At 35.1% G+C, this 25,139-nt stretch overlaps 3 protein-coding genes across 4 annotated transcripts; 1 reads left to right on the plus strand and 2 right to left on the minus strand.

The window, feature by feature from the left end:
* The first annotated feature begins 456 nt into the window (after positions 1 to 456).
* LOC140827782 (vacuolar protein sorting 38-like) lies at positions 457 to 7,543 on the plus strand. Its single transcript, XM_073190614.1, has 6 exons — positions 457 to 835; positions 3,514 to 3,720; positions 4,193 to 4,373; positions 6,350 to 6,498; positions 6,787 to 7,014; positions 7,168 to 7,543. Exons 1-6 carry the CDS (start codon positions 644 to 646, stop codon positions 7,282 to 7,284), a joined length of 1,074 nt encoding a protein of 357 aa, XP_073046715.1. The 5' UTR covers positions 457 to 643; the 3' UTR covers positions 7,285 to 7,543.
* A 1,095-nt stretch (positions 7,544 to 8,638) lies between these two features.
* Positions 8,639 to 12,489, minus strand: LOC140827783 (ER lumen protein-retaining receptor-like). The gene is made up of 6 exons (XM_073190615.1): positions 12,066 to 12,489; positions 10,477 to 10,742; positions 10,279 to 10,394; positions 9,342 to 9,415; positions 9,072 to 9,135; positions 8,639 to 8,990 (listed from the first exon to the last, which is right to left on the minus strand). The coding sequence occupies exons 1-6, from the start codon at positions 12,154 to 12,156 to the stop codon at positions 8,954 to 8,956; spliced, it is 648 nt and encodes a 215-aa protein (XP_073046716.1). The 5' UTR covers positions 12,157 to 12,489; the 3' UTR covers positions 8,639 to 8,953.
* A 1,372-nt stretch (positions 12,490 to 13,861) lies between these two features.
* LOC140827784 (ubiquitin carboxyl-terminal hydrolase 2-like) lies at positions 13,862 to 19,483 on the minus strand. 2 transcript variants are annotated; one of them, XM_073190616.1, is made up of 3 exons: positions 19,253 to 19,483; positions 15,721 to 18,728; positions 13,862 to 14,512 (listed from the first exon to the last, which is right to left on the minus strand). In XM_073190616.1, exons 2-3 carry the CDS (start codon positions 18,720 to 18,722, stop codon positions 14,302 to 14,304), a joined length of 3,213 nt encoding a protein of 1,070 aa, XP_073046717.1. In that variant the 5' UTR covers positions 18,723 to 18,728; positions 19,253 to 19,483; the 3' UTR covers positions 13,862 to 14,301. The 2 variants fall into 2 exon arrangements, with proteins under 2 accessions (XP_073046717.1, XP_073046718.1); XM_073190617.1 differs by having other exon boundaries at positions 15,721 to 17,236; positions 17,315 to 19,483.
* Positions 19,484 to 25,139: the final 5,656 nt, after the last annotated feature.

Raw genomic sequence — 25,139 nt, forward strand, 5'->3', positions numbered from 1 at the left:
GAATTTGTGAGACGGAGCTTTTATTTGAGTTATCCATGAAAAAGTATAATTTTTGGCAAAAACTTGTGTGAGACAGTCTCACGGGTCGAATTTGTGAGACGGATCTCTTATTTGGGCCATCCATGAAAAAGTAAAAGTTTTTAGGCTAAGAGTATTACTTTTTATTGTTAATATGAGTAGGGTTGACTCGTCTCACATATTAGTATCCGTGAGACGGTCTCACATGACTCACTCATAATTTTTTATGCTAAGAATATTACTTTTTATTGTAAATATGGGTAGGGTTAACCGGTCTCACAGATTAGTATCCGTGAGACGGTCTCACATGAGACCAAGTGACCAACTCAAACAAAATATTTGAATTATTTCTTAATTCGAACCTGGTATGTGCACCAAACACGCCCTAACTCCACTCCATGACGTCATCACAGGTACGCAACATGAATCCCGTTCTTGGTTTCACCATCGATCATTCATTTCTTGAAAACCCGCCATACAGTTCAGATGAGGTCAAAATTCGCAAAATATAAACCCTAATTCTGTCCCCAAATTTTCGGAGTATGATGGTGAAGAACTTCTCGAATGGTAATTTGAAAAAACAATTTGTTTTCACTGCGAGAGATTCTTTGATCGCGGGTTGTGAATGGAATCGACGAAGCCGATCGTGAAGGTACTAGAAGAGAAGCGCGAAGTAAAGGTGGATCAGCGTGCAAAGGTTATAGATTGGGAGGATTATGAACAGGAGCTTGCTCGTCTCTGCAGTTTAACCTCCGCTCTTGAAGAAGCGAGGAAGAAGAAGAATGCGCTTGAACAGAAGCTGAATTCTTTCATACAAGTGAGTACTTTTCATTCATTTTCGTTTAGATTTGTTGATTTTGCGTTAATTATCTATTTACTTGTAAATATGTTCACCTTTAGAAGAATAGATGTGGGCTGTATCCAGTTTAATGCTTAAAATGAAATAATAACAATGCAAGAACTTAAGGCCCTATTTATTTGTTATTCCTCTTAAGTTGTTAATGGTCTGGCGCCATAAAACATTTCTCTCTCCCATTTTAGTTTTCTGTTTGACTTGGTTTCTTATACTCGAGAAGAGGGGGGATAGAAAAGTTAGATGAATTTGGATCATTATGTTTACATTTTTTTTGGATATTGGAAATGAAATAGAAGTAATTAGTTGCCCCTTTAATAACTATGCTCATGAATCTAGATATTTTCTGTATTAGAGCAGGGTGCAGCTAGTCATTTAGAGTAAGGTTATTCCTTGAGAAATATGAAATCAGTCAATAAAACTCCATTCGGAATTAGGACAATAGATGTTTTTAATCAATGGTAGATCTATCAAAATTTTCAGTGCATCACGCTCGTGATTATATCACATAGTTTATATACTGGAAAGGCTTTGCTAACATGTTTACTACGGAAGGAATAAATGTTCTAGATTCCCTCAATTGCTCAGGTGTATAGATGGAAAGGAAGAAGGTGTTTTCTTTATAATTACAGCTATTGCCACTGTGTTTAGCATATGTTATTTTGTCAAAATTATAAGTAGGCTCCAGCCGCACATCTCTCAATGCCCAATGGTAAAGAAATCGAACATTCACATTATTTGCTCGACCTGTTGAAAATATTTATTTTCAATTACTTCATGTTGTTCATGGAAGATGCTACTTTTATGCTGTCTATGATTGTTGTTCAGCTCGATGTTTATCATAATGGCATTTTTTAGATACTAAAGGGGGTACCCTACGTCCCTACCATAGGATCTGTGGGTTTTGTGGATATGACTTGATTATTCGTCAAACCAACACTTTTATAAACGTCATCCTTCTTGTCTTTATTGGCACATACATCAACTTAATGCTATATTAGTTTTAGTTCTTAACATGAAAACTACACAGCTGTAGTTACTAAAGGGGTGTAAGGTGCAGTAAGACTCATGGCCTATGCACAAATTATGACCAAGTACTCGCCTTATGGAAGTGAGGCACACGAGGTGTTCATGTACTAAAATCTACACATTTTGAAGAAAAGCTCCTGAAATATATATTTACATTCATATACATGCATATATATATATATATATATTATATAAGGGGTGCGCTTTATTGAGGGTTGTGCCTTGACTTGAGTGTAGGCATATGAACTAAGCCTCGCCTTGATTCTAAGCACACTCCTTGTGGGCCTTATTAACTGTGCCTCAAGTAATTTGAATTGCTTCTTCTTTTTTTTTTTAGAAAGTTGAACACGATATAATTTTTTCAAGGTTGTAAATGGCGGGAGGCGGTGGCGGGGCGGTCGGTGACCGCATACCGCCTCAGCCACCTCGGCAGTGCCCAGGCGGCGCCTAGGCGGTTGAATTTTTTTAAGTAATTTTTTTTATAGATAATCATGCAATATAATCATTTTTATATAAAATGTGCAATTAAATAATATTTAAGTACAAAATATAATATCATCTAGATTCTAGATAATGTGCAATTAATAAAGATTCATCATCATATTAATGCTATTATGTTAACAAAGTAAAATAATTATTTTTACCAAAAAACTAAGTTTAAATTTTTTAATTATTTGTCTGACTACTGGCGGCAGTAGGCGGCGGCGGTCGGCGGGCGGATTGTGTGTGGTGGTTGAGAGTTGAGAGTGAAAACCAAAAATAAAATAAAGAAAGTGAGGTGTGCTAGGGTTTTAATATTTAAAATTAGTTGGCTTTGACTAGGTTTTTAAAATTGTTGACTAGGTTTTTAAAATTGTTGACTACAACTTAAAAATCTTGACTGTCCGCCTGCTCGCAGCCTCGTACGCCTCGCCTGCCCGCCTTCTCGCCGCCTCGTCCGCCTCACCCGCCCGCCTGCTCGCCGCCTCGACCCACCTCCCCAACGCCGTATAGCTTGGGCCGCCTAAAACACTCGTCTCATGTATAGGTGGTGCGGTCGAGGCCGCCTACCGCCTAGGCGGCCGCCTCGACCATCATTTAGAACACTGAATTTTTTTTTATCTTTGAGACTAATGGAAGGATAAGTGGATCAAAATTACATTTATACAAAAAATGTTGTTGATTTGTTTTTCAAAACATTTGATTTTCTTTGTTATCTCATTTTTAATTGGTAACGCATCAACAAACTCAATACCAAAAACTTTGCATGCATTTATTAGTAGTAAATTCTCATTCTCCTATTTATTGATACTCTTTCAGAATCATTTATTTGTAGAAAGTAGAAAACTAGCTTACATTGTTGCTGTATTTTCAGATCGGAAGTTTGGAACCCTATATGTAGAATACATTGGTGGATAATATTACAATGTTTTTTTTTTATTGTAATTTTTATGCTGATCGATTTTTAAATTTTTACTTGGTTTTAAGTAGTATGGTACTTTTCATTTGGATCTGCTTTTATATTTGTACCTGGTTTAAGTAAATGACCTATGTGCCGTACTTATTTTATTATTTACCATTTCTTGTATTTTCTTTCATTCCTTTCTTCATTCATTGGTGGGTTCTCAACGCAGGTAGAAGCTGAGTCATTAAACCAGTCAGATGAGCTTGATCAGATGCGTGATAGATTGGAATGTCGTAAGTTGGTGATGGGGAACATGTCAATGGATTCAAAGGTTGTAAAGGAGAAAGTAAGAAAGCAGGAGGAACTTCTTAGTGCTAAAATTAGATCGCTTTTGTCCGGTGGCACCTCGCTTTCTGTAGCCAGCAGGCGCATGCAGGTATATTTCGATAGAATGGTAGGTTACTTATTCAGATTGCTTTTGCTAGTTTTTTCTGCTGAAATGAATTGGCATTTGATCCTCACACACTGGCTTCGTCGTTTATATCTTTTTGGTGAATATGGTATTGGTTTGTGGTGTTTCTTATACATTCCTTTATTTCATATATAATTCTGTGATGGAGTTTATGAGACACTTAATTTTGAATGATAATAATCCTCTCTTGCACTGCATTCATTTATACAGATAAGGTAGTTATCTTAAAAACAGCTTTGTGAAATTGTTCAAATTTTCAAGTAACATCTGTCTTAGAATTTAAGTGTGCTGTATGTTGTTGCAAATCATTTTGTATTTTTCATTTCCCAGTATATTACATTAAATTTTCTAATTTTTTTATGGATTGGATTATTTTAGGTTGATTTGGAATTGATTTCTGTGCACCTGTAATTTTTTTTTTTTCATTTTGTCGCAGGATTCAAGTAAGTCACTTGCTGGAGAAAAAGGTTATGATCATCTGAAAAAATTGCAGAGGTTATTGAGAGTGAGGCAACAGTTTCTGGTGTCTCAGGTTTCTTTTCTATATCCAGTAAAGGTGGTGATTGGAAAAGTTCCCGAGCAAGAACTTGAATCATTTAGTAGCAGTATTAAGTCAGGTAATGGATCTTCCATCGGATGTTTTTTAATGTGTTATGCTCCTCTTTTTGTTTAGACAGATAAGATGCTATCTATAATACGACACATTCAGTTAGAAGTGTATAGTTATTCATGCTTCGACTTTGGAAATGTTAAGTATAAAGAGGGACATATGCAACTGGTTACTCAATCTGCATAATAGATGTTGGTTGAACTGTTTAAATTATGTTGGGAGTGTGTTATTGTGCAAATTATCTAAACTTATTATTCTCTGCCCTATATGGAAAGCTTCCATACACATTGAACATATTAAGAAGTTGTTATTTGTTGCCTCAGTATTGTTTAAGCTCAGAAAGTATCTGACGTACAAAAATTTCATTATCTTATCCTGTGCACATATGCCAGATTTCTTAGGCTATACTAGGTTTATCTTTTCTCAGCCTTGAATCATGGCATTACCTTCTCTTATCTGCCCTTCTCCTTTAAAAGATGGGAAGAAGAGAAGGACTGGACCCCCCTGTAGGACTTTATAGAGACTAATTGCGTTTCGACCTTATAAGTTTTTGAGGGATTCAGGGATTTCTACTTTTCTTCAAGTATCTCACTTTAGAAACCCGGGTCAACTTGTTTCTTTTGGGAACTGAAACTTCCTACAATAGGTGTGCATACGGGCCTAGAGTTTGCCCTATGCACGCTTGATTGAAATGTGGAGCTTGGTGTGCTCTCAGGCACATCAGCCACACCTAGGGCTTAAGTGAGCAAGGCGCACCTTTGATTAAGCTATGGTGCAAACAAGGCGCATGCCTTTGGTTACTATCATGCAAACGCTTGAAATCTGTCTTATGTCAGATGCAAGTGTTAATGCATTGTGTTGTATTGCAAGGTTCTTTGGGTTATTCAGTAAATTGTTTCTACTTTGTTAACACTTGTGTTTATTCACTGCTAGATGCCTCTGTTGAATAGATTGACTTTTGAATATTATTTTACTTAAAGACTTTAAGTGATTGATTGGCATAATAGTCACACTTGTATAGGAGGGAGACTGTTGTTTCTTTTCATATGATTTTTTAACTGCCGTTTAGCAGCAATTTTTGGTGCTGATTAGAATGCAATACTGCTCAACTTCAAGGTCAATAAGTGTTTGGAAGATGGATGTCTGAGGGATGTTTTTGGTTTCCCTACTTAGAGGGCGCGAAACCCTAAACGACTACTCTCTTGCCAGGAATCCTGTACAAAACTCAATCTTTGCACTGGCGACTTTCTGATCCATGAACATTTCGGTTGGGACACTTGGCACGAATATCGCGTTAATTATCTGGCATGAACTGTGATCTGGGTTTTGTTACTCTAATTTCTTCACCATGCTGTACGTGTGTTGAGCACGGCACAACGCAAACTTGACATAACTCTTTGAAGTTTTACTTCACTCTCAGACACCTGAAACATATCCCTTGAGAGTATTGTGCAGTTCTCTAAGAATATTGCTTGACATGATCTGTTCGGTCTCTTTATTTTTTCTGCCATAGTCTGCTGATGAAATTTTTATTGGACTACTTTCAGATGTTGAATATGCGTAATCTTTAGAGAAGTCAAGTGCTTCTAACTAGTCCTTGACCAATCATGCTAAATCTGTCAAGTTTATAGAAAAAAATAATTTAGTTTATCTTTAAATTCTCTCTCTCGATTTACTTATTGATGTTTTCATGTGTGCAAGCCAAAGGCTTTGACTTATAGCTGTTTGTAGTCTTTTTAAACTTTTTGTTTATACATAACGTGATTCCAAACTTTATGTACTTTCAATAACCTTGTCGATGCACTTACATAATTTTGTGATTCAATATATGTTCTCCCTGTTTGTATTAAGTATTTGTGTCTGCCTTTGATAGGCCTTCCCTTCTGCAAGTTTTATGCTAATTACTCATTGTTTTTATTTCTACCAATTAATGATTCATATCCTTTCGCTGAATACTCATTGTTTTTTTGTTGCCAATTTCAGGTGTTTGCGCTGGATCAAAACCTATTAACCAGGCCTCGTTGACCATCTTGGGTCTGCATCTTACCATGATCCCTTTTACGAAGCTGAGTTTTTTCACCGATAAGAAGGAGGTTCAACGATCTTCAACTGCTTTGGGATATGTCGCTCATGTATGTGTCATCTCTTTTGCGGGGGCATGAAATTAATAACTAATATATTTGTTATTCTAGTTTTCTTGGTTGCTGTTTTACATTCAAAATATTAATAAGTGCTATCACATGATATGTTCCTAGGAATCTTTAATGTCTTTTTAACACCAATTTAGGATAACGGGTGTTTATCCGTGTGGTTCAAACTTCAGGGGTGTTGATGTAACTTATCTGATATCACTTTCATTTGGCAATATGCATGTACACTTATTTCTAATTTATTGATCTTAATGGTCCCTTTCTATGCAGGTTGTCTCACTCATAGCTTCTTACCTGCACGTTCCTTTACGATATCCATTTCGATTAGGAGGTTCTCGATCATATATACAAGATTATGCTCCTTCAATTGAGCATTCAGCATCTAGTTCAACTTTGGATCCAACAATTTCGACAAGCTCAAAGCCAATGGAATTTCCTCTTTTTCTCGAAGGTCAAGATTCAACAAGAGCAGCTTATGCCGTGTTTTTGCTAAACAAGGTGCATTTCAATCTTGAATCGTTGAATGACTTATAATAAGATAGCTTAACATCTGTATATCATGAAAACTTACTTTACAATTTGGTCAACTAATTTAGCCAAGATTAAAATTTCAGCAATTTTCAGATCAGTTATAAAATTACATGGTTGCAGGATTTAGAACAACTTCTAAATTTCATCGGCGTGAAGAGCTTAGGGCCACGACACATCTTAGCGAATTTGAAGGAGCTTTTGAGAAACATCGTTTCTCCAGAATACATTGATACATGATCTGAAACAGCACAATAAATTGTAAGTTTCTGTAGATGGATTCTACTTACTTTTTGAATGGTGCTTATTTTTTTAATGAAGCGCCGTGTTATTTTTTTGTCCAAATTTCCAGAATTATATTGACAATTATAATTGTAATGAATATTTTAGACTGCAGTTTTATCTTGTAGTTCTCAGTACAGTGATTTGGTTCAAATTGTTTAATTTTTAGCTTATTTTTTTGTTTGGAGGAATGGAATATAACGAGAATTTTGGTTTACATTATATATATAAAGTTTGATGTGTTATACATCCACCGTACATACTTCTGTCAGCACCGATGAGGTGACATTACCTGTTAGACATGCAATTTTTCTATGTTTCATTATATCCAATTAGTGAATGTGATGTTCATATAAACGTGCACGGTGAGTGGATAATAGTGTGTGTGCTTACTCCGAGAGGCATGTGACCTTATTCGTAATGATTTGATATGATTAATTCAGAATTTCAGGGTGCTTTTTTAGGGCAATTCATTTTTGTTCTCATGCTGATAATATGTGATTTTTAGCTAATTATGTATGATGTTATCAATTTAGTCATGCAGTTATTTTTCATCAATTGATAAATTTTTTTTACCAAATATTTTTTCCATATTATAACAATTCAGCAAATAATACTTTATGAGATGTGAATTTTGTAGTAAAATATTTGATATATGATAGATGTATTGCCTGAACCGAGTTCATCAAGTAAAATTGATGATAACATAAATTCTTTATTAAAATTTTTGGTAAACAACAATTATAAGTTAAAAGACTAAAACTCTGTTTAATTGTTATCCTACTTATGCCAATTCAAAACGCAAAATATAAATAAATTAGGTATTGCTTGAAATATCAAATATCATATAATTAATTAATAATTATCTATATTTAACCAATTCGGCTGCTTTCTCTATCAGACTGCTATGTTTGAGTCAAATCTAGCATGCTTTTTTGTTACTTGAATTGCCTTCACATTCTACGTAGAATTTTTGCAAGTGCATGGAGAATATATGCCAGCATATTTTAATTTTTTTTGCTTCCCGTAGTTTACGTTCAATATTGGTCATGTGATAGCCGTTTAGGAGATGGTCGTCGGCCAAGTTGGCAGAGTTCCAAACCTGACTCGGACTTAAATGGATCAGATCGGATTGGATCGATGGACGTTAACGGATTCCGAGGTCCTGGTCTAGACGCCTAGGCAGATCAGAATCAGGACATTGTTACACGGGTTTTCTTGCCCTTGTAGATTTTCAAGGAGATGCTAATGCAATTTTCACGAAAGATTTCAAACTAAAGCAATGCTGTGTAATAATGCTTCATTTCACGCCGTCTCCACCGCTGCACGGCTGCACTCATTTCAACGTCAAGTATTAGTGATCCATAGAGCTTTTCTAATCGGATACTCAAGACTCCAATCCCTTTACACAACATTACAACATTAACCAAGAAAATTTGCTTTCGCAGGGGATTCATATGATAACTAGGAAATTAATCCCAATAAGTGAGATTGTCAAGTATGTTTCAAATTCTTGAAACGCTCGAAAGTAATAATCAAGTCAGACAAGTAACTAAATATAGGTGCATCGGTCATCCATTTGTTTCAAAAATTCTAGACCATCCCCAATATGGTGTATCACAAGAACTCATGCGGGTAGTTGGAGTTTTACGTTGTTCTTCATGCTGAAACGGTGAAATGGGAACAAAGATCGAGTGAGGAAATGAAATGTGAGATAAAATACGCGGTGAACTAAAAAAGCTTACCTTTGGAAGTAATAGTAAAAGAAATCGGCGTACAGCAAAGTCTGAACAAGACCTGAAATCCAGGCTGCGGAAGAGAACCAGTGAACAATACTTGGGGTTAGTACAAGATTTTCAACGCAAAGCAAACATATGAGTAGAACTATGTGGCAGGCCTCTGAAGAAACATCGTCCCAAACACTGCAGGTGTGTGTAGGTTTAATATCATCCAAACTGACCAAACATGGTGCAGGTGAGAGTGTGTATAGATTTAAAGAGAGTAGAGTGACATACTTATCCAGTGGACAAAGTGTGGCTCGGTGAAGTAACGATAAATCCAGTTCAAAATGTATAGAGCCCGGTAAGCACTGCAAGAAGAGAGCAAGATTTGAGGAGTTTTAGCTGACCTATAAACATTACTACAGTCTTCATTGCCTAAATAGCATATTGACAAGTAAAATTCCAAGAAAAGTCAACGATGGCTACTGCAACAATAATTTTTTCTCATCATCTAAAGTTGCGTTTGGATTGAAAGATTTGAATTTGAGGGGAGAATTTGAAATGTTGCAGATCGGGGAGGTAGGGTGCTTCGTAAATCAATCCTCCTTAAAACTTTAACTTGAAAAGGTAGGATTTTTAGTTTGTGTTTTTTTAAAAAAAAATCTAATCATCTTGTAAACTAAATGACAGAGAACCAATTTCTATAACATATTTTGTAATAGAGATTATGTGATTTTTCTGGTAATGCATGTCTCTGCCCCTCCAAAATCCATTTGAATCTCCTCTGGTACCAATCTCGCCCAACAAAAAGAAATCACTGAGTCCATCCTTGCTTCTTCCTGGCACTTATAAGATCTAATGAGGTAGTCAGTCCTTTGTTTATTTAAACGTGATTTCATGGTTCCTACACTACTTACGCTCAGGATGTTGAATTTCAAGAAGCAATAATGGATGCTTTGACATTAAGATAACTCATAAACTCACTAAACATCTTATCGAATAAAAATGGAAAAACAAAAACTTTAATGGATAAAGCACACACATCCATACACGCGGCAAGCAGAAACATGAATCAATAACTAAGAACTGGACATAGTAGGAGCGGAAAAAGCACCACAAGACCCAACTCGAACCAAGACAAATTTCTAAAGTAAAACAGAATTCCTATCAAACTCAAAATGAAAAAAAATATCTAGTTCATACGATTTATAATATGAAATAAGAAAATTACCCGAGAAGAAAAACGTATTGCCCAGTCAAGTTGTCAATATTTCTGGTCCTCTGCAGCAAAACCAGCTGAGGAAGAATGGCAACAGCTTCCAAGAACAAGGAAAATGCCCACAATACCTGTATATGAAAATGTTCTGACACCATAACTTAGATAAAATCAAGATATGTAGCAGCAGTAAGAAAAAAGTTAAAAGAGTACCTCTCTGAAGGTAAACTTCTCATGTATGAGTAAAGCTAAGACAAAACATGGCAGCACAAGAAAATAGTGGCGAAATGTGTCCTGGTCTTTGTCGTAGGATCGGCGGACAATCTTGTGCTTCCTTATGTACCAGACAATAGAAAAAGAGCTTCCAAGAAATATTAATTTCATGAGTGTATTATACAGAGAAATATATGTTATAAATAGATCCAAGTAGCGAGTGGCAAACACAACAGCATAGAGCTCTTGGGTCTTCAGAGAAATACCTGCATAATGAGGCCAACGTCAACCAAAATGAACAGAAAACCAGGATATTTTGATGGGGCTGAGACAATAATCAAAATAAAATGAAACAAGCGAAAACAATATTTTCTAATCAAGGAAAAAAAGCATAAAAGAAAATTATATTAAAGGAATATAACTTATTTCACCGCAGGAGAAGATGTACATTATGATATATCTGTTAGAATTGGGGGATTTATGAGATTATTTGGCCACTGCACAAGTAAATTGGCGCTGCCATCTTAACCACAAAAGGATTTGTTATAGCCATTTATGTCTGCTAATCTGTCAAGGAAGTGGGAGATTACTCAGTTGCCTGTTTCTTTAGGCTTCAAAAGCACTTAATTAATAAATATGCCGAAGAAAAAATATATTGATCAGTAGTCCTTTAGTACAACGCAAGAGTAATTCCATAATCATAAAGTTTTTTTCAACCACACTTACCAAAAAATTTCAATATATATACCTTAATCTAATCTATAGTGTGAGTATCTTCCATATTCAACTAACACCATAATAATCTTTTCCCAAGTCACACCGTTCCACTGGTCAGTTATCAACAGAAACACACAGTAGAGGCTCTCTCGAACTTCTAAGACAGTCTAAAATTGCACTCGTGAAGCCTATATGCTTCACGACGAAATTCAATAACCACCAAGATATTGCATGTTCCGTTCCAAATGCAACCTAAAGCTGTTTATTTTAGAGAACATTAAACTCACTTGAACAAACTCAGCAAATATACAGAGTAAATGACTGATTGATCATTCATCCCTTCATACACAAGTTATTCTACACCATCATAAAGAACCTATCAAATATTAACTTGAGGTTCCCAAATAAAGCCAATCCTTAATCTCTAGCACTTGCCCAGAAACTCGTTAATATAAAACCCATTTAACATTTTTGACCTACACCATTGCCTACAACCAGGAAATTATGAACTCATTTAGAGTAAGCACACGAACAAAATCTCAAAAACCAACCTCAATGAATCACCACCAAAAACACATTTTCCTCACATGGGCACAATGCAAAACAGATCACATAAATCATTCTAATAACCACCATTACCAAGTTGGAAATCAAAAGCATCAATCTTGGATACCACTATTCAAGATTCTACATCTCACAGCCAAACACATTCATCTCACAGCCGAACACATAGATGCATTCCTATCTCTACATCAAAGTCGCGGAATTAAGAAGATAAAGGGTCTTAAACTGGTCTTAAATCAATAAAAATCAAATCTTTTTTGGATCTAGGCATGACAAATAAGTAAAATAAGAGTTAATAACAAGCATACCAGCACAAGATTTGATAGTGTGAATCTTGAGAAGCAAAACAAGGACACTTGCCAGATGGGTCAAGTCTCCTGCTAGCCTAAATATATTCATCTTTTCTCACCCTCGTCTCCTTCCTCACTTTTGTGCAAATCAACCAAAGAACTAAAATTTTCTCTAAGCCCACAGATCTGTCCAGAATTCCCTTTCTATACAGATATCTATTTCTGGGTTGATCCAAACAACGAACACGGAATGAGAATTGATTGTTAATCTTGCACTCACTGTATTTTCTGCTTCCGTTTAATTCCTCGTCATGGCGAATGAAAGAACACTGATGGTTACGGTAAGAAAACGAGGACAAGCTAAACAATAACACGTGTGGGGACTCGGGCAAAACGTGTCTCCCCGATCGTATGGAAGCTTAATTGGGTTTTACTTTCCCCCAAAAAAATTGTGTGTTGGTTTTCTGAATTCTGATTTTGGAATATATGGGCAGAAAAGTCGATCAAATATAAAAATATTACATTTTTCTCCAAAATTTTATTCTAAAATGGCAAAAACTTGTGTGAGACGTCTCACGGGGTCGTATTTTGTGAAACAGATCTTTATTTGAATAATCTATAAAAAAATATTATTTTTTATGCTAAGAGTATTACTTTTTATGCTGAATATGGATATGGTTGACCCGTCTCACAGATTGAGATCCGTGAGACGGTCTCACATGAGATCTACTCTTCTAAAAATAGAGCTGAAATCATCATTTAAAATATATATATTTTTTGGAAAATATACCAAACAGTTAATAAATGTTCCTAAAATCATCATTGATTAAGAGCTAGTCTCATATGAGGCCGTCTCACGGGTCATAATCTGTGAGACGGGTCAACCATACCCATATTCACAATAAAAAGTAATACTCTTAGCATAAAAAGTAATACTTTTTCATGGTGACCCAAATAAGATATCCGTCTCACAAATACGATCCGTAGGACCGTCTCTCACAAATTTTTACCATTGATTAATTGTCTTGAAAGCACAAAATAATATTCCCAAAACAAAATTGAATGAATTAAGTAGGATATGACTGTAACATAAATATTTCGAAATACATCCTTGATTAAATACATCGATTTAAATATATAATATCTCAAGTCAGCATTGATTATTGGTCTCGATTTAAGTTATTCAAGAACAATTACCAAAATATATTACTTACAAAATCAATCATCCAAAATACACACAAAATTATTTAAATATCACAATCAACCTTGATTAAATATCTTAAATTTTAATAATATTATATACGAAATATAATATTTATATCGCACGTGTGAAATACTACACTAATAATAATAACAGTATTTGTAGAAATAATAATAATATTATTATAGAATCATCAATAATAACATCATCTTTCTAATTTTTATTATGATTAATATGTTAATTAAAATAATCTCCAAAGCAATTAGATCTCTAAGTGAAAATGTAGTTTAATTCTTTTATTTCAGTTTAAATCTGATTAAAAATGTTGAAAACTAGATTTCCCAATTTTATTTAAAATTATTGGATAATTATCAAGGGACACTGCAAATTTGGTTACATATGTTTATTTTTCTTGATTTTGGTTTTATATATTATCGAATTTCAGTTCAGTATGTTATCTTTAAATTTTTTTGTTACAGACTTATGCATTTTCCACATATTATATCTTTGTCACTTACATGAAAAAACAACTAAAATTGTAAAAATTTGATATACACATAATTGAAAATTTTATATACGAGAAAAACATATCGAATCAAAGTTACGAAGTCTCTCCCAAAGAAAAATGAACTGAAAACTGCAGAAATTGTGCCAACATAAATAATAATAAATGGAAAAGGGAGAAGGTTACAGTTTTATTGTTTTCAACACTTTAAAAGAACATGTTTATGAGCTGATTGTGCCTAAAAAAATGTGTGCTAACTATTGAGTAATCAATCATATATATGATTGTATACTCGCTCAGGTCTCTCAGTCTCTCAATATAGAACACCAACAAGCCAGATCATATTGTAATAATTTCGAAGCCCAGCTCGAAAACCTCTTCGTTTTCCCAGATGCTTGGAGAGTAGCTTGTCGCACCCGAAAAATGGCAATAGGGACGTTCTGTGACTATAAAAAGTATAGTTGAGCTGATGAAAGCTGGAGGGTTTTCCCTCCCAAAGGGCGCTACGCGGAAACCATGACAAACAATACAACAAAACACGAGTATTCTCAAGTTCCTTCATAGAACAAAATGTAGGCGTCGCAGCTAAGAACTTCTTCCAATGAAACTTGACGAACGTGAGTATCACTGGCATAATACCAAATGGTGCTATCTCCTTGGCCTCCTCTCACGTATGCCACATAATGGCCACTCCTCATACTTCCACTGTGCTCGACTGCTCCAAGGAGACGGTAAGTGTGCTTTTCTCCATTGGTGCACCTACAGATATAATTTGAAGAGCACAAGAAGAGATCGTCGAAATTTTATGCAAAGAAATGTAACAGTATCAGCCACTTGAAGGCCGGCACATGACAAATTCTATCATGAAGGCAAGATTCTGAGGTCGTAGAATGTAAGGAATTTCTCAACAAGATAGGCGTAACATCGAATAATAACAAGGTACAAAAAATAATATCAATTTGACATGTGTGTGAATTGACTTCGGGAATGTATTCTACATACAATACACTTGCTTAATCAGTTTCACGATATACCTCTTCGCATGTGTCTATAATTGATAATTTGGTTGACAATCAAGTAACCATACATGTGATCAAGTGAATTAAACATAGGGAACACAAATGAAAATGTAATTTAATTGAATTCAACACAGAAAGCACAATATGAATACGAAAGTATTTTGAAATTTGCATGTTTTATACCATAAGAATTTCTCCTCAGTCCCCACAATACACAATCAACTCAAACAAATTTCACAAACATTCATGTTGCATGAGAAATTTTTTATCGAAACAAATTGAGGTTCTTTTTTATGTTTCCAGGTTAACTGAAACAGTACAATGGTGTTAGAACCCGTTTTATAATCTCCTTCATGAACCAATTATCTTTGAGTCATAAGTCATGAAATAATGGTGTTCATGCCTGAAAGTAAGATATTACTACTTTTCACATCCATAAACTTCAAACCAGTATTGAGAAGAAAAAAATCAGATAAATGCGTAGCTAGTTCGATAGCAAATTAATTTTTGAAGAGCACTGTGCAATTCAAAAGAAATCTCAAACAATATTTTTTGGGACAATCAATGCGAAAAAATACAAAAAACATATAAATATCTTAATTTCAATACGAGTCCAGGTACATGGTGCCTTCATCTTCAAATATATATGGTAACATAAATTGCATCGAGTTCACATTCATGGTATTGAGTAACGCATCAAGTTCACATTCATGGTATTGAGTAATGATGACTCGCATTGTGGGGGTTGAAAACCACACAAAAATAACAAAAAAATGTCTGCGTGGTTAGATTCAAACTCTCGCAGTAATCTAGCCTTCTGATGATTGACAATTAAAAGGTTCAACTTTCGCAACCAGAGTTTGCCCAATGCCACCAAAATGGTTAAATAACATCAAATATCTCTAATACCATAGTTCACCAAATTATACAAGTCGAAGAAAAATATACCTGGGATTCAGATATGGATTAAGATCAATTGTCTCTCTGAAATTCACATGCCCGTTTAATTTACTCAAGCGACCTCGAGAATCTTGGCTGAATCTCTTTAAATGGACTGTCAACACAGAAGGAGCCTTGTTGATTAGTACACTCTTAGTCGCGTCCCTCTTTACTTTCAAACTCTTCGAGTCCACCTCCTCCCCCTCACTCACTTCTGATTCACATTTTCCAGGCAATAAATCAGTTTCAGTAAGCCCAACACTATCAGCATCACGTTTACCACAGCATGAATCAAGAATTTGACTATTTAAACTCGAACTTTCTGACAGACCATGACACAAATTTGGCATCATGGACACGTGGTTTTCTGATTGACAAGCTATCATATTCATCTTGGTTTCCTGATGGTTGCTACGCATGCTATTGCCCATATCACGCGTCTCCTGATTGTGAGGCAACAACCCGCCATCAGAACCATCAAATCCATCTTTTTCCAATATCCCATTGATCTCAACTTCATGGAGATTATTGTCGCAGCACTTCAATGGACCATTTGGATTGATATCATCACTACCATTTGGCACTATTTTGGCTTTAAGCTTTCGCAATTTCCTCCTTGTTCCTTGTTGCAAAACTTTTGCGCAATTATCACATTGCCAAGCATGCTCATCCTTGAAAAGATGCTCAGGCTTTGTAAAAAAGGCCAAACAACTCTCAACCGACACGGGAGCATCAGAATTATCAACCTCACCAGGATCAGAATCACTACTATTTCCCACTACTCCATTCTTAACAGCATCAGTTGCCTCACAAGCACGATATGAGGGCCCAAGCTCCAAGGTAACTTCAGGTTCATTGAATAAGTCTCCAAAGCCATCAAATTCTTGAGAACCTTGTGCATCACCGACCACTTCTGACGATATCTCAATTTCTTCTCCCAATAACTCAAAGCTAGTTGAAACATCTTTGTAAGGAAGCAAAATAACTTCAGATTCCTTAACCTGTGATGGGTTTTCATTGTCCCCGCCAGAAGAGCACACATCAATAGTTGAATCATTAAAACAGACTTGACTGCATAATTCTGAGCTATGACCTATTACAGCATTGAGCTGGACCACTTCCTTGGTCAAAGAATGGTCAGCAGAGAGCTTCTCATCAGATTGAGAAATTTCATTTCGCTTCACCACATATTGTGAAGATGCATCTTGTTGGCGGGTTGATATACCTTGTTCAAGAGGATCAAACTGACAGGAACTATCCAAGGGCATTGTCGAAACAGCACATTCACATTCCAAATTACTCCCAATCCTAGAGTCTAAAGTATTGGGTAATGAGACATGATTCTGAAAGACATTATTATCTGCAGAGCCCTGGTCTGCTGACATTTCAAAAGTTTCTGAGGCACCATCACAGTCATTTGACACTTGATTTGGCTCAAGGTAATCCAACCATGTCAAAACATCCAATGAGACTGACTGCTCTCCAACATTATTAATTTTGGGATGGTTTTTTGCTTCTTGACCATCTGAAAGATATTGCTGTGCTAAACCCATATCAAGAGCAGTAGTATTTAAATCAATGGACATTGACAATGCAGAATCACCTGGAAGCTCTGCAGGCTGTAATCTAGGATGCACTTCACTGAAAGAGTCAACAAAAGTTGATTGATCAGAAACACTTTCTGCTGGAAGAATAGGTGCATCTCTGTTAACTTTGGAGCGAGTCCTCCCACCTTGCTTTGGAGGCGGTTTGATCTTCTTGCCCCGGGTGACAGGTTGTGCCCGCTTGGGTGAAGGTTGCTTAGTAGGAATTGGCAATGAGAGGTCCAAAAAGGGTTCGTAAATTGTTGAAGAGTGCCCACATTCCAAACAACTAACAGTGCTTGAAAGCTGTCCGCCAAAGATGGCATCTACAAATGTCGGCTTTTCTATAGAAGTTGTCCCATCAGCCAACGAAGATTTGACTTGCTTACTAGCACTCATCTCTTCAGTACGCAAACCATCAAGCAAACATCTAAGTAACTCATGGCTATCATGTTGCTGATATCCCCTAAACTGAGGAGCCTTGCTACATAGACTACCAAATAAAGATTTTGGATTTATCACACCTTTTAAACCAGCTTCAGCCCTCGTTTCCAAGAAAAGCTTTCTCAGAGAAGCACTAAGTGGACCAACAGACTCATCAAACTTAAATAGGTAATCCCGCAACTGATTTATTGCTAATAAATTCTGCATTATCGAATTAAAGAAACAGGTATTTCCCAAATTAATTAAACCTTTTACTGAATAGCCAACTCTTTCATCTGCCATGTTGGATACAGAGTAGTCCGATTTCATTGCACTAGTTTCACTCCCACTTCCAAACCAGACATCCTCCACGTTTATAGCAGACCCTTCACTTGGTTGAGCTTTCAGCATTTTAGTAACCTCCTGTATGACATTCTTGCGATCATCCATGTCTTCCTGCTTTCCAAAAGTAACTAATTTACCGCAAGGGAAACACCATAACAGTTGAAGATTTTCAAAATGTATGGCCAACGGATGATGATTCTGTTTTGCATGCCGAACAGCATGGCTGTGAGGCGTGGTTGGTAATCCAATGCCTCCGCAAGAGAAATGCCCACATCCCAAACAAATCCAAATTGCTTTCGACTGTGATTTTGAATTAATTCCTCCTTTTTTCCCTGGTTTGTTTTTTCCTTTACTTGCTCGTCTATCCAAGGCACTTCCTCTACAATCTTCACATGTGAAATGCCCTGATGGATCGAGTTTGGCAGAAAGTTTGTCCAAATCAATCCCTCTATCAATATGAGAACATACTCCTCTTTCTTTAACAACTGCAACTCCATCATTGTCAGGAGCTTCAGCATTGATACCGCATTGTTCGGGTTTTATTTTGGGAGAAGGTGCAGGGACACGCTTGCATTGATCGGGATGTATTTTAGAAGAAGGTGCGGGGACACGCTTCTCTTTATGAACGGTTCTTGGTTTCTTCTTAACCTTCTTCGCCATTATTACCTAACACATATCCAAGAAAACAAAAAATAATAAACACAAACTAAAATAAGCAAACGAAAACATATCACATATAATTTAAAACACCAACAAACCCATATATATAAAACATTGATAGATATAAACTTGCTAACAAGAAATCATAGTGGCTGAAACAAACCGAATCAGGACTTATAGCTCTGCCAAAAATCGCAAACAAGATAATACATAACCAGAAAAAAAAATCACCAAGAAAAATCAATCAAATTAATCGGACATAATAACAGGCTAAAACACTTATGGCAAAAGAATAATCATGAACTGAGTCATCAATCTACGACTGCACAAGAGCCAAACTATCCAAGAAGTCCAAACGGCAAAATCAACAAGTAAACAAATAATCAAGATTCCTCTTCCTATCAATCAATCCAATAATTAAGCTCATCATCTAACATTCCCAGATAAAATTTTCAATCACAATCCATCACATTTAATAAAGAAAACAGAGGTAAAGCTGAAAAAAAAAAATAAACGGCGCAAGAACCAGCCTGAAGTTGTAAAGCAAAATAATTTCTCGATTATCTTCGATGTGAAGTAAGAAAATTTAAGGAAAAATAAAGCCCAGATGTCAGAAGTTTAAGATCTATGCCCAAAACAATTATTAATTATTTTTGTAAAAAAATACTGTTCTATGTATTTTAAAGGGTTTTTGGGTAACCCCTTTTCTCTCGCTCTGACGCTAGAATGGGAGTGTGTGACAGAGCGACGGTAAGGAAAGAGAGGCTATATGGAAGGTAAAAAGCAGCAGTAGAAATTATAAATACTCTGTGATTATTTTTGGATCAGATTATACGACCATATTAATAAATATTTTTATACATAATCAACGGTCCAAAATCCATTACATAACGATCAAACATTTATATATTATATAAATGTCATTATTTTAAATACGAAAGATAAATGAAACTAAACGAGAATCAATTTTAAGTGTGTATCGACTATAATCATATCTGGATTCACTCAAGAAACGAGCCCATGAAAAGGCGGGCCGAATTCCATTATATAATGGTGAAACATTTGGAGTGTAATATAAATGTCATTATTTTAAATGCGAAAGAGAGATGAAACTAAACGAGAATTGATTTTAAGTGTGTATCGACCATATTCATATCTGGATTCACTCGGAAAACGAGCCAATGAAAAAATCATTATATCCTTAGATCAGTGCAAGACCGAGTCTGCGCGTCTTTAAAAAAAATGAATATTACTATTTAATTTCAAAAGTTTATGATTGTGAGGGTATCGAAAGAGTGTTTGCAAACTCTAAAAAAATATTATAAATGTTGTCATATTAAATTTGTGAAGAAAAATCGATAATCACTTTTCTTAGAAGTTGCGAACACTCTTTCAACTACCATAAGCAACTATAAATCTATTTATTTTCAATAAACTAGTGTATGCAATATTCAAAATGTTTTGCACTGATATTCATCATTCCCAAAATATTTAAAAGATGATGACATATATTTCTCTTATTAAATCTTGAAATTGCTGATAAATTCTCATAAGAAAGTATATATATGTGATACCTCTTGTCCCACATCTTAAAAATTAAAGATTTAAAATGAGTTTATAATGGACTACAATGGACTTATATAGCAACTTGGATTAATCATTTTCGTAAAACGAGGACGGATACGAATTAGTTGCTATAGAGACCCATTTTACAGTTACGCAATAATAAGTATGTTCAAGATTTGAAAACATGAAAAGTTAATATATATTTTTTTTATGTAAGTCTTTAACAATTTCGGGATTTCACAAAAATTGGGTTTTATGTACATTATAATTTTTTTTTTGAAAGTTATAATTTATTTTGTTTATTCTAATCATTTGATCAGTCCATTTACAATATAATATGTTTTATTCGCATTTCTAGTAGAAATGTGCATTCTCCCGCATATTTTTCAAATAGTGTTCCTACTATCTATTGACCAATATATTTACTGTACTAATATGATTTCAGCGGTGGTCTTCCATCAATTGGTATTAGAGAAATGAACTTTGTTTCTTTAAAGCCTAATATTTTCCTGGTTTAGCTCTAACAGTAGGATGATTAGCAATAATAGACCTATATATATTGATACCCTGGAAAGGGCTCGGGTCATTCTTGGACTCGAGCGGAAAGAGAACTTACACGAGTCAAATTCCAAATTGCTGGGAAGAGTAGAGCATGGGTAAAATTTGACCAGGGTTCTCCAGCCCGACCAAGGTGACCAGAGTTCTCCAGCCCGACCAGGATTCTCCAGCCCGACCAGGGTGACCAGGGTTCTCCACAAGACCCGAACAGTGTCTATGCACTATAATCGAGGTCATCTTCTTCAGCAGCCGGGCAGGGAGATGCCTGGGCTCTACTCACCCCGGGCAACCAGAAGCTCGGGCTCTCATGCAAGCTCCCGGGAACTTTCTACTCGGACTACCTCGAGAAGCGCACCCCACTCGAGTGTATCGGTATGGGCAGTCTTATCTGTCAGAACTACAAGGGTTTGGCGTGTCAGAGAAGCTATCAGAGGTAGGATGCGCTTGACAGGAAGTCAACATCAAAGGCTATGAGTTGTAGGTGTACACGCAAGTCGAGGTAATCATCATTACTTCTCCTACTATAAATAGCAGGTATTTTTCTCATTTAAAGGGGGGCTGAATCCTGAGTATTGACACTCACATATATTCGCACATATATCGCCATTTTCTCTCATCTTCAACCTGCTGACTTAAGCATCGGAGTGGCCACGTCGGACACTCCTCCGACGCCCATTCACGAGTTACTTTCTTGTTTGCAGGTGTTAATCTCAACCATTACCTTCACTCGAAATTCTCAAATATTATAAATTGTTGGTTCGATCCGTTGGAGCTCTTTACCCGGCTCACCCATTTCAACGAGACCGCATCATATATATATATACATCATTTTTTTAAAGAAAAATAATATATATATATATATATATATATATATATATATATATATATATATATATATATATATATTATTTTTCTTTAAAAAAATGGACATCAAGACCAAGAAACAGCGATGTAATGTGGTGTACTATGTTTAAAGTTGAAATAAGTTCTATTGTTTTATATAAAAAAATTTACTGACATAGTCTTGCAATGCTCTCTCCAAAAGGTAGAATTTTTCAAAATTATTTTTAAATTTTACAAATAATTCTTACTGGATAAAAATTTTAAGATGCTCATCATAAAAGATAGACAGAGCATTGATTTTTTTTTTTAAAGAACTTATTAATGTTTACAAATAAATAACATGATACTGAATGTGAAAATTGGATCGAATTATTATGTTTGCCATCGAATTGAAGGATGTCTTAAACATCTAATTGAATATCTTCTAATTGTTTGAGAGTCTTCTAAACACACTCAACATTATAAGTAGTATTGTATAACTTTTGATGTGTGTGCTTAGAGATATCAAACATCACTATTTACAGAAATCCATACCATCATCGAGAAATATTGAATTAATTGTGACTTATCATGATGTCATATTTTGTATTTCAAAAGGATGATAAACTTATCAATATATAATTTATCAGAACAGAATTTTGCACATCTAAATCTATACAAAACTATGGCCGCTAGATATGATAAAGTTTTTGCATAATTATATCTTTTAATTATCATCATATTAATCACTTAATAGGATAAAATCTGATATTTTGATAATCTTTTCAACATTCTTGCACTTTGCTCATATACATCTTGTCATCAAATGAGTAAACAAAATACACAAATCATATTGATAGGTCCCCTAAAGACTAGTACTATCTCTATGTATCACGATGTATCATGCTTCTCGAACCGAAATAACTTAATGAATAAATTTTATGTTTATTCAAGGTCTAACTTTAATGATATTTTTCAAATGTGTACACAAATAAAAAATATGAGAAAAACATCATAACAAAGTTTTATATAACTGAATTTGTTCTTATAACAAAATTACATAGATGAACCAAGTCCGATACTTTCTACATGATCCTTAAATTTATGTGGTGGCATGTCTTTAGTCAAATTATCAACAATCATCAATTCAATGCTAATGTGTTCGATAACCACCGTCTTATCTTTAACACGCTCTCTTATGGATAAATACTTAATGTACTTGCTTTGACTTTCACTTTTTTTTATTAGCCATAAAAACAACATTTGAATTGTCACAAAATATAATCAATGACTCATAAATATAATCCACGTTTCTAAATCCCGAAATGAAACTTTTCATCCAAACACCATGTGAGATAGCTTAAAACAATATACGAACACGGCCTTCATAGTGGAAGTATAAGTCAAAGTTTGCTTGTGTTTCTCCATGATAAAACTCCACTAGCTAGCAAGAAAATATATCCAAAAGTAGATTTTCTTGAATCAATTCAGCCATCTTAGTCTGACTCAGAGTAGCCAATCACTCCAAATTCTCACTTCGTCTGAACATAAGCGTGCGGTCTTTGTTTTCTTGAAAGTACCTCATAACTTTCTTTGCAGCTTTCTAGTGGTTCATACCCGGATTATTGTGATATCTCTCCAACATTCCAACCATATATGATATTTCGGTTTAGTGAAAACTTGATCATGCATCAAGCTTCCAACATCAAAATAAAATAAATGTTTTTCATTTGTTCTTTTTCAAAGTCATTTGTCTGGCATTGATCCAAATTGAATTTGTCAACCTTCACAACGGGAGCCGCACTTGGTGAACAATCATTCATCCGAAATTAATCTAAAAATTTGTTGATATATATCTATTGTGACAATCCTAAGATCCCTCAGGATCTATCTTTATGTACCTCAATGTCAATGACATAAGATGCATCGCTCATATCTTTTATATCAAAGTTTAAATAGAAATTGTTTCACCTCATATAGAAATCCATTCTCATTATTTGGAAGAAATATATCATCCATGTATAGGATAAGGAAACAAATTTCACTTTCATTGACCTTCTGGTATATACATTGATCCATAATATTCTCTACGAAAAATATGAACAGATGACATCATGAAATTTTATATACCAGTGACGAGAGGCTTGTTTCAATCCATATATGAATTTCTTAAGTTCGCATACCAAGTGGTAATTATCACTAGAGGAAAATTCTTCTGTTTGTTTATCTATATCGCTTCCTCTATATAACCATCGAGAAACTCTGTTTTCACATTCATTTATTGCAACTCGATGTCAAAATGTACAACTAGTGACATAATTATTTGAAGAGAATTTTTCTTAGAGAAATGACAAAATGTCTCCTTATAGTCGATTCTTTCCTTTTGAGTGAATCTTATAGCAACGAGTCTTGCTTCATATATTTCAATGATACCAAATGAATCTCTCTTTGTTTTGAAGACCCATTTGCATCCAACGGTCTTTGCACCATCAGACAACTTAACAAGACCCCAGAATCGATTTGATTTAATCAAATTCATTTATTTTTTCATGGAATCATACCATAATTTCGATTTACTGTAACTCATGGCTTGTGCAAACATTTTAGGGTCATTTTCCGCTCATATGTTTATGTCGTATTCTATATGCGATACTAGGGGTGGGTACGGTACGGTATACCGTACCGAACTACGATACCGTATACCGTACCGAAAATATCGGTATGAAATTTTTTCATACCGATACCGATACCGAAAATTCGGTATACCGCACATGCGGTATACCGAATTTTCGGTATGAAAAAAACTCATACCGGTATCGTACCGACACCGAAAATTTTGTCGGTATACCGAAAAACCGTCGGTATACCGAAAATATTTTCGGTATACCGACATTTTTTTGGTATACCGAACTTAAATCTAAAAAAAATAATAATAAAAAATTATTTTCGGTATTTCGGTATATACCGAAATACCGAAAAAAAAATTATTTCATACCGATACCGATATCGAAAAGTTCGGTACGATATGATACCGTACCGAAATTTTCGGTATACCGATTTTTTCGGTAAGTTCGGTATTTTTTTCGGCACGGTTTTTCGGTATTTCGGTATTTCGGTATTTTTTCCCACCCCTATGCGATACACAATATAGTCACTAAGAATTGCTTATTTTCTCATTCTAATAGATTTTCTTAAGTTGTCATCTTGGGGAGATTCTTGATCGATTATTTGATCAACAATTGTTTCTTTTTCCCATTAACAATTCGATAAACTAGATTTTCATAAGCATCTTGTGGATGTTCAACAATTGGTTGTCTATCACTCGTTGGGGCTTGAGGGATGCGAAAGCAACCAGTAGATAATTTGAATTAGATGATTAATCATTAATGTGATATTCTTCAAAAATTTCTTCTTGTAGTTTACCACTCCTACTAACCAAGTCATTTTCCAAAAAAATTTGCATTTTTTCTA

Source organism: Primulina eburnea, chromosome 3, assembly GCF_022965805.1.
Source record: "Primulina eburnea isolate SZY01 chromosome 3, ASM2296580v1, whole genome shotgun sequence".
NCBI lineage: Eukaryota > Viridiplantae > Streptophyta > Magnoliopsida > Lamiales > Gesneriaceae > Primulina > Primulina eburnea.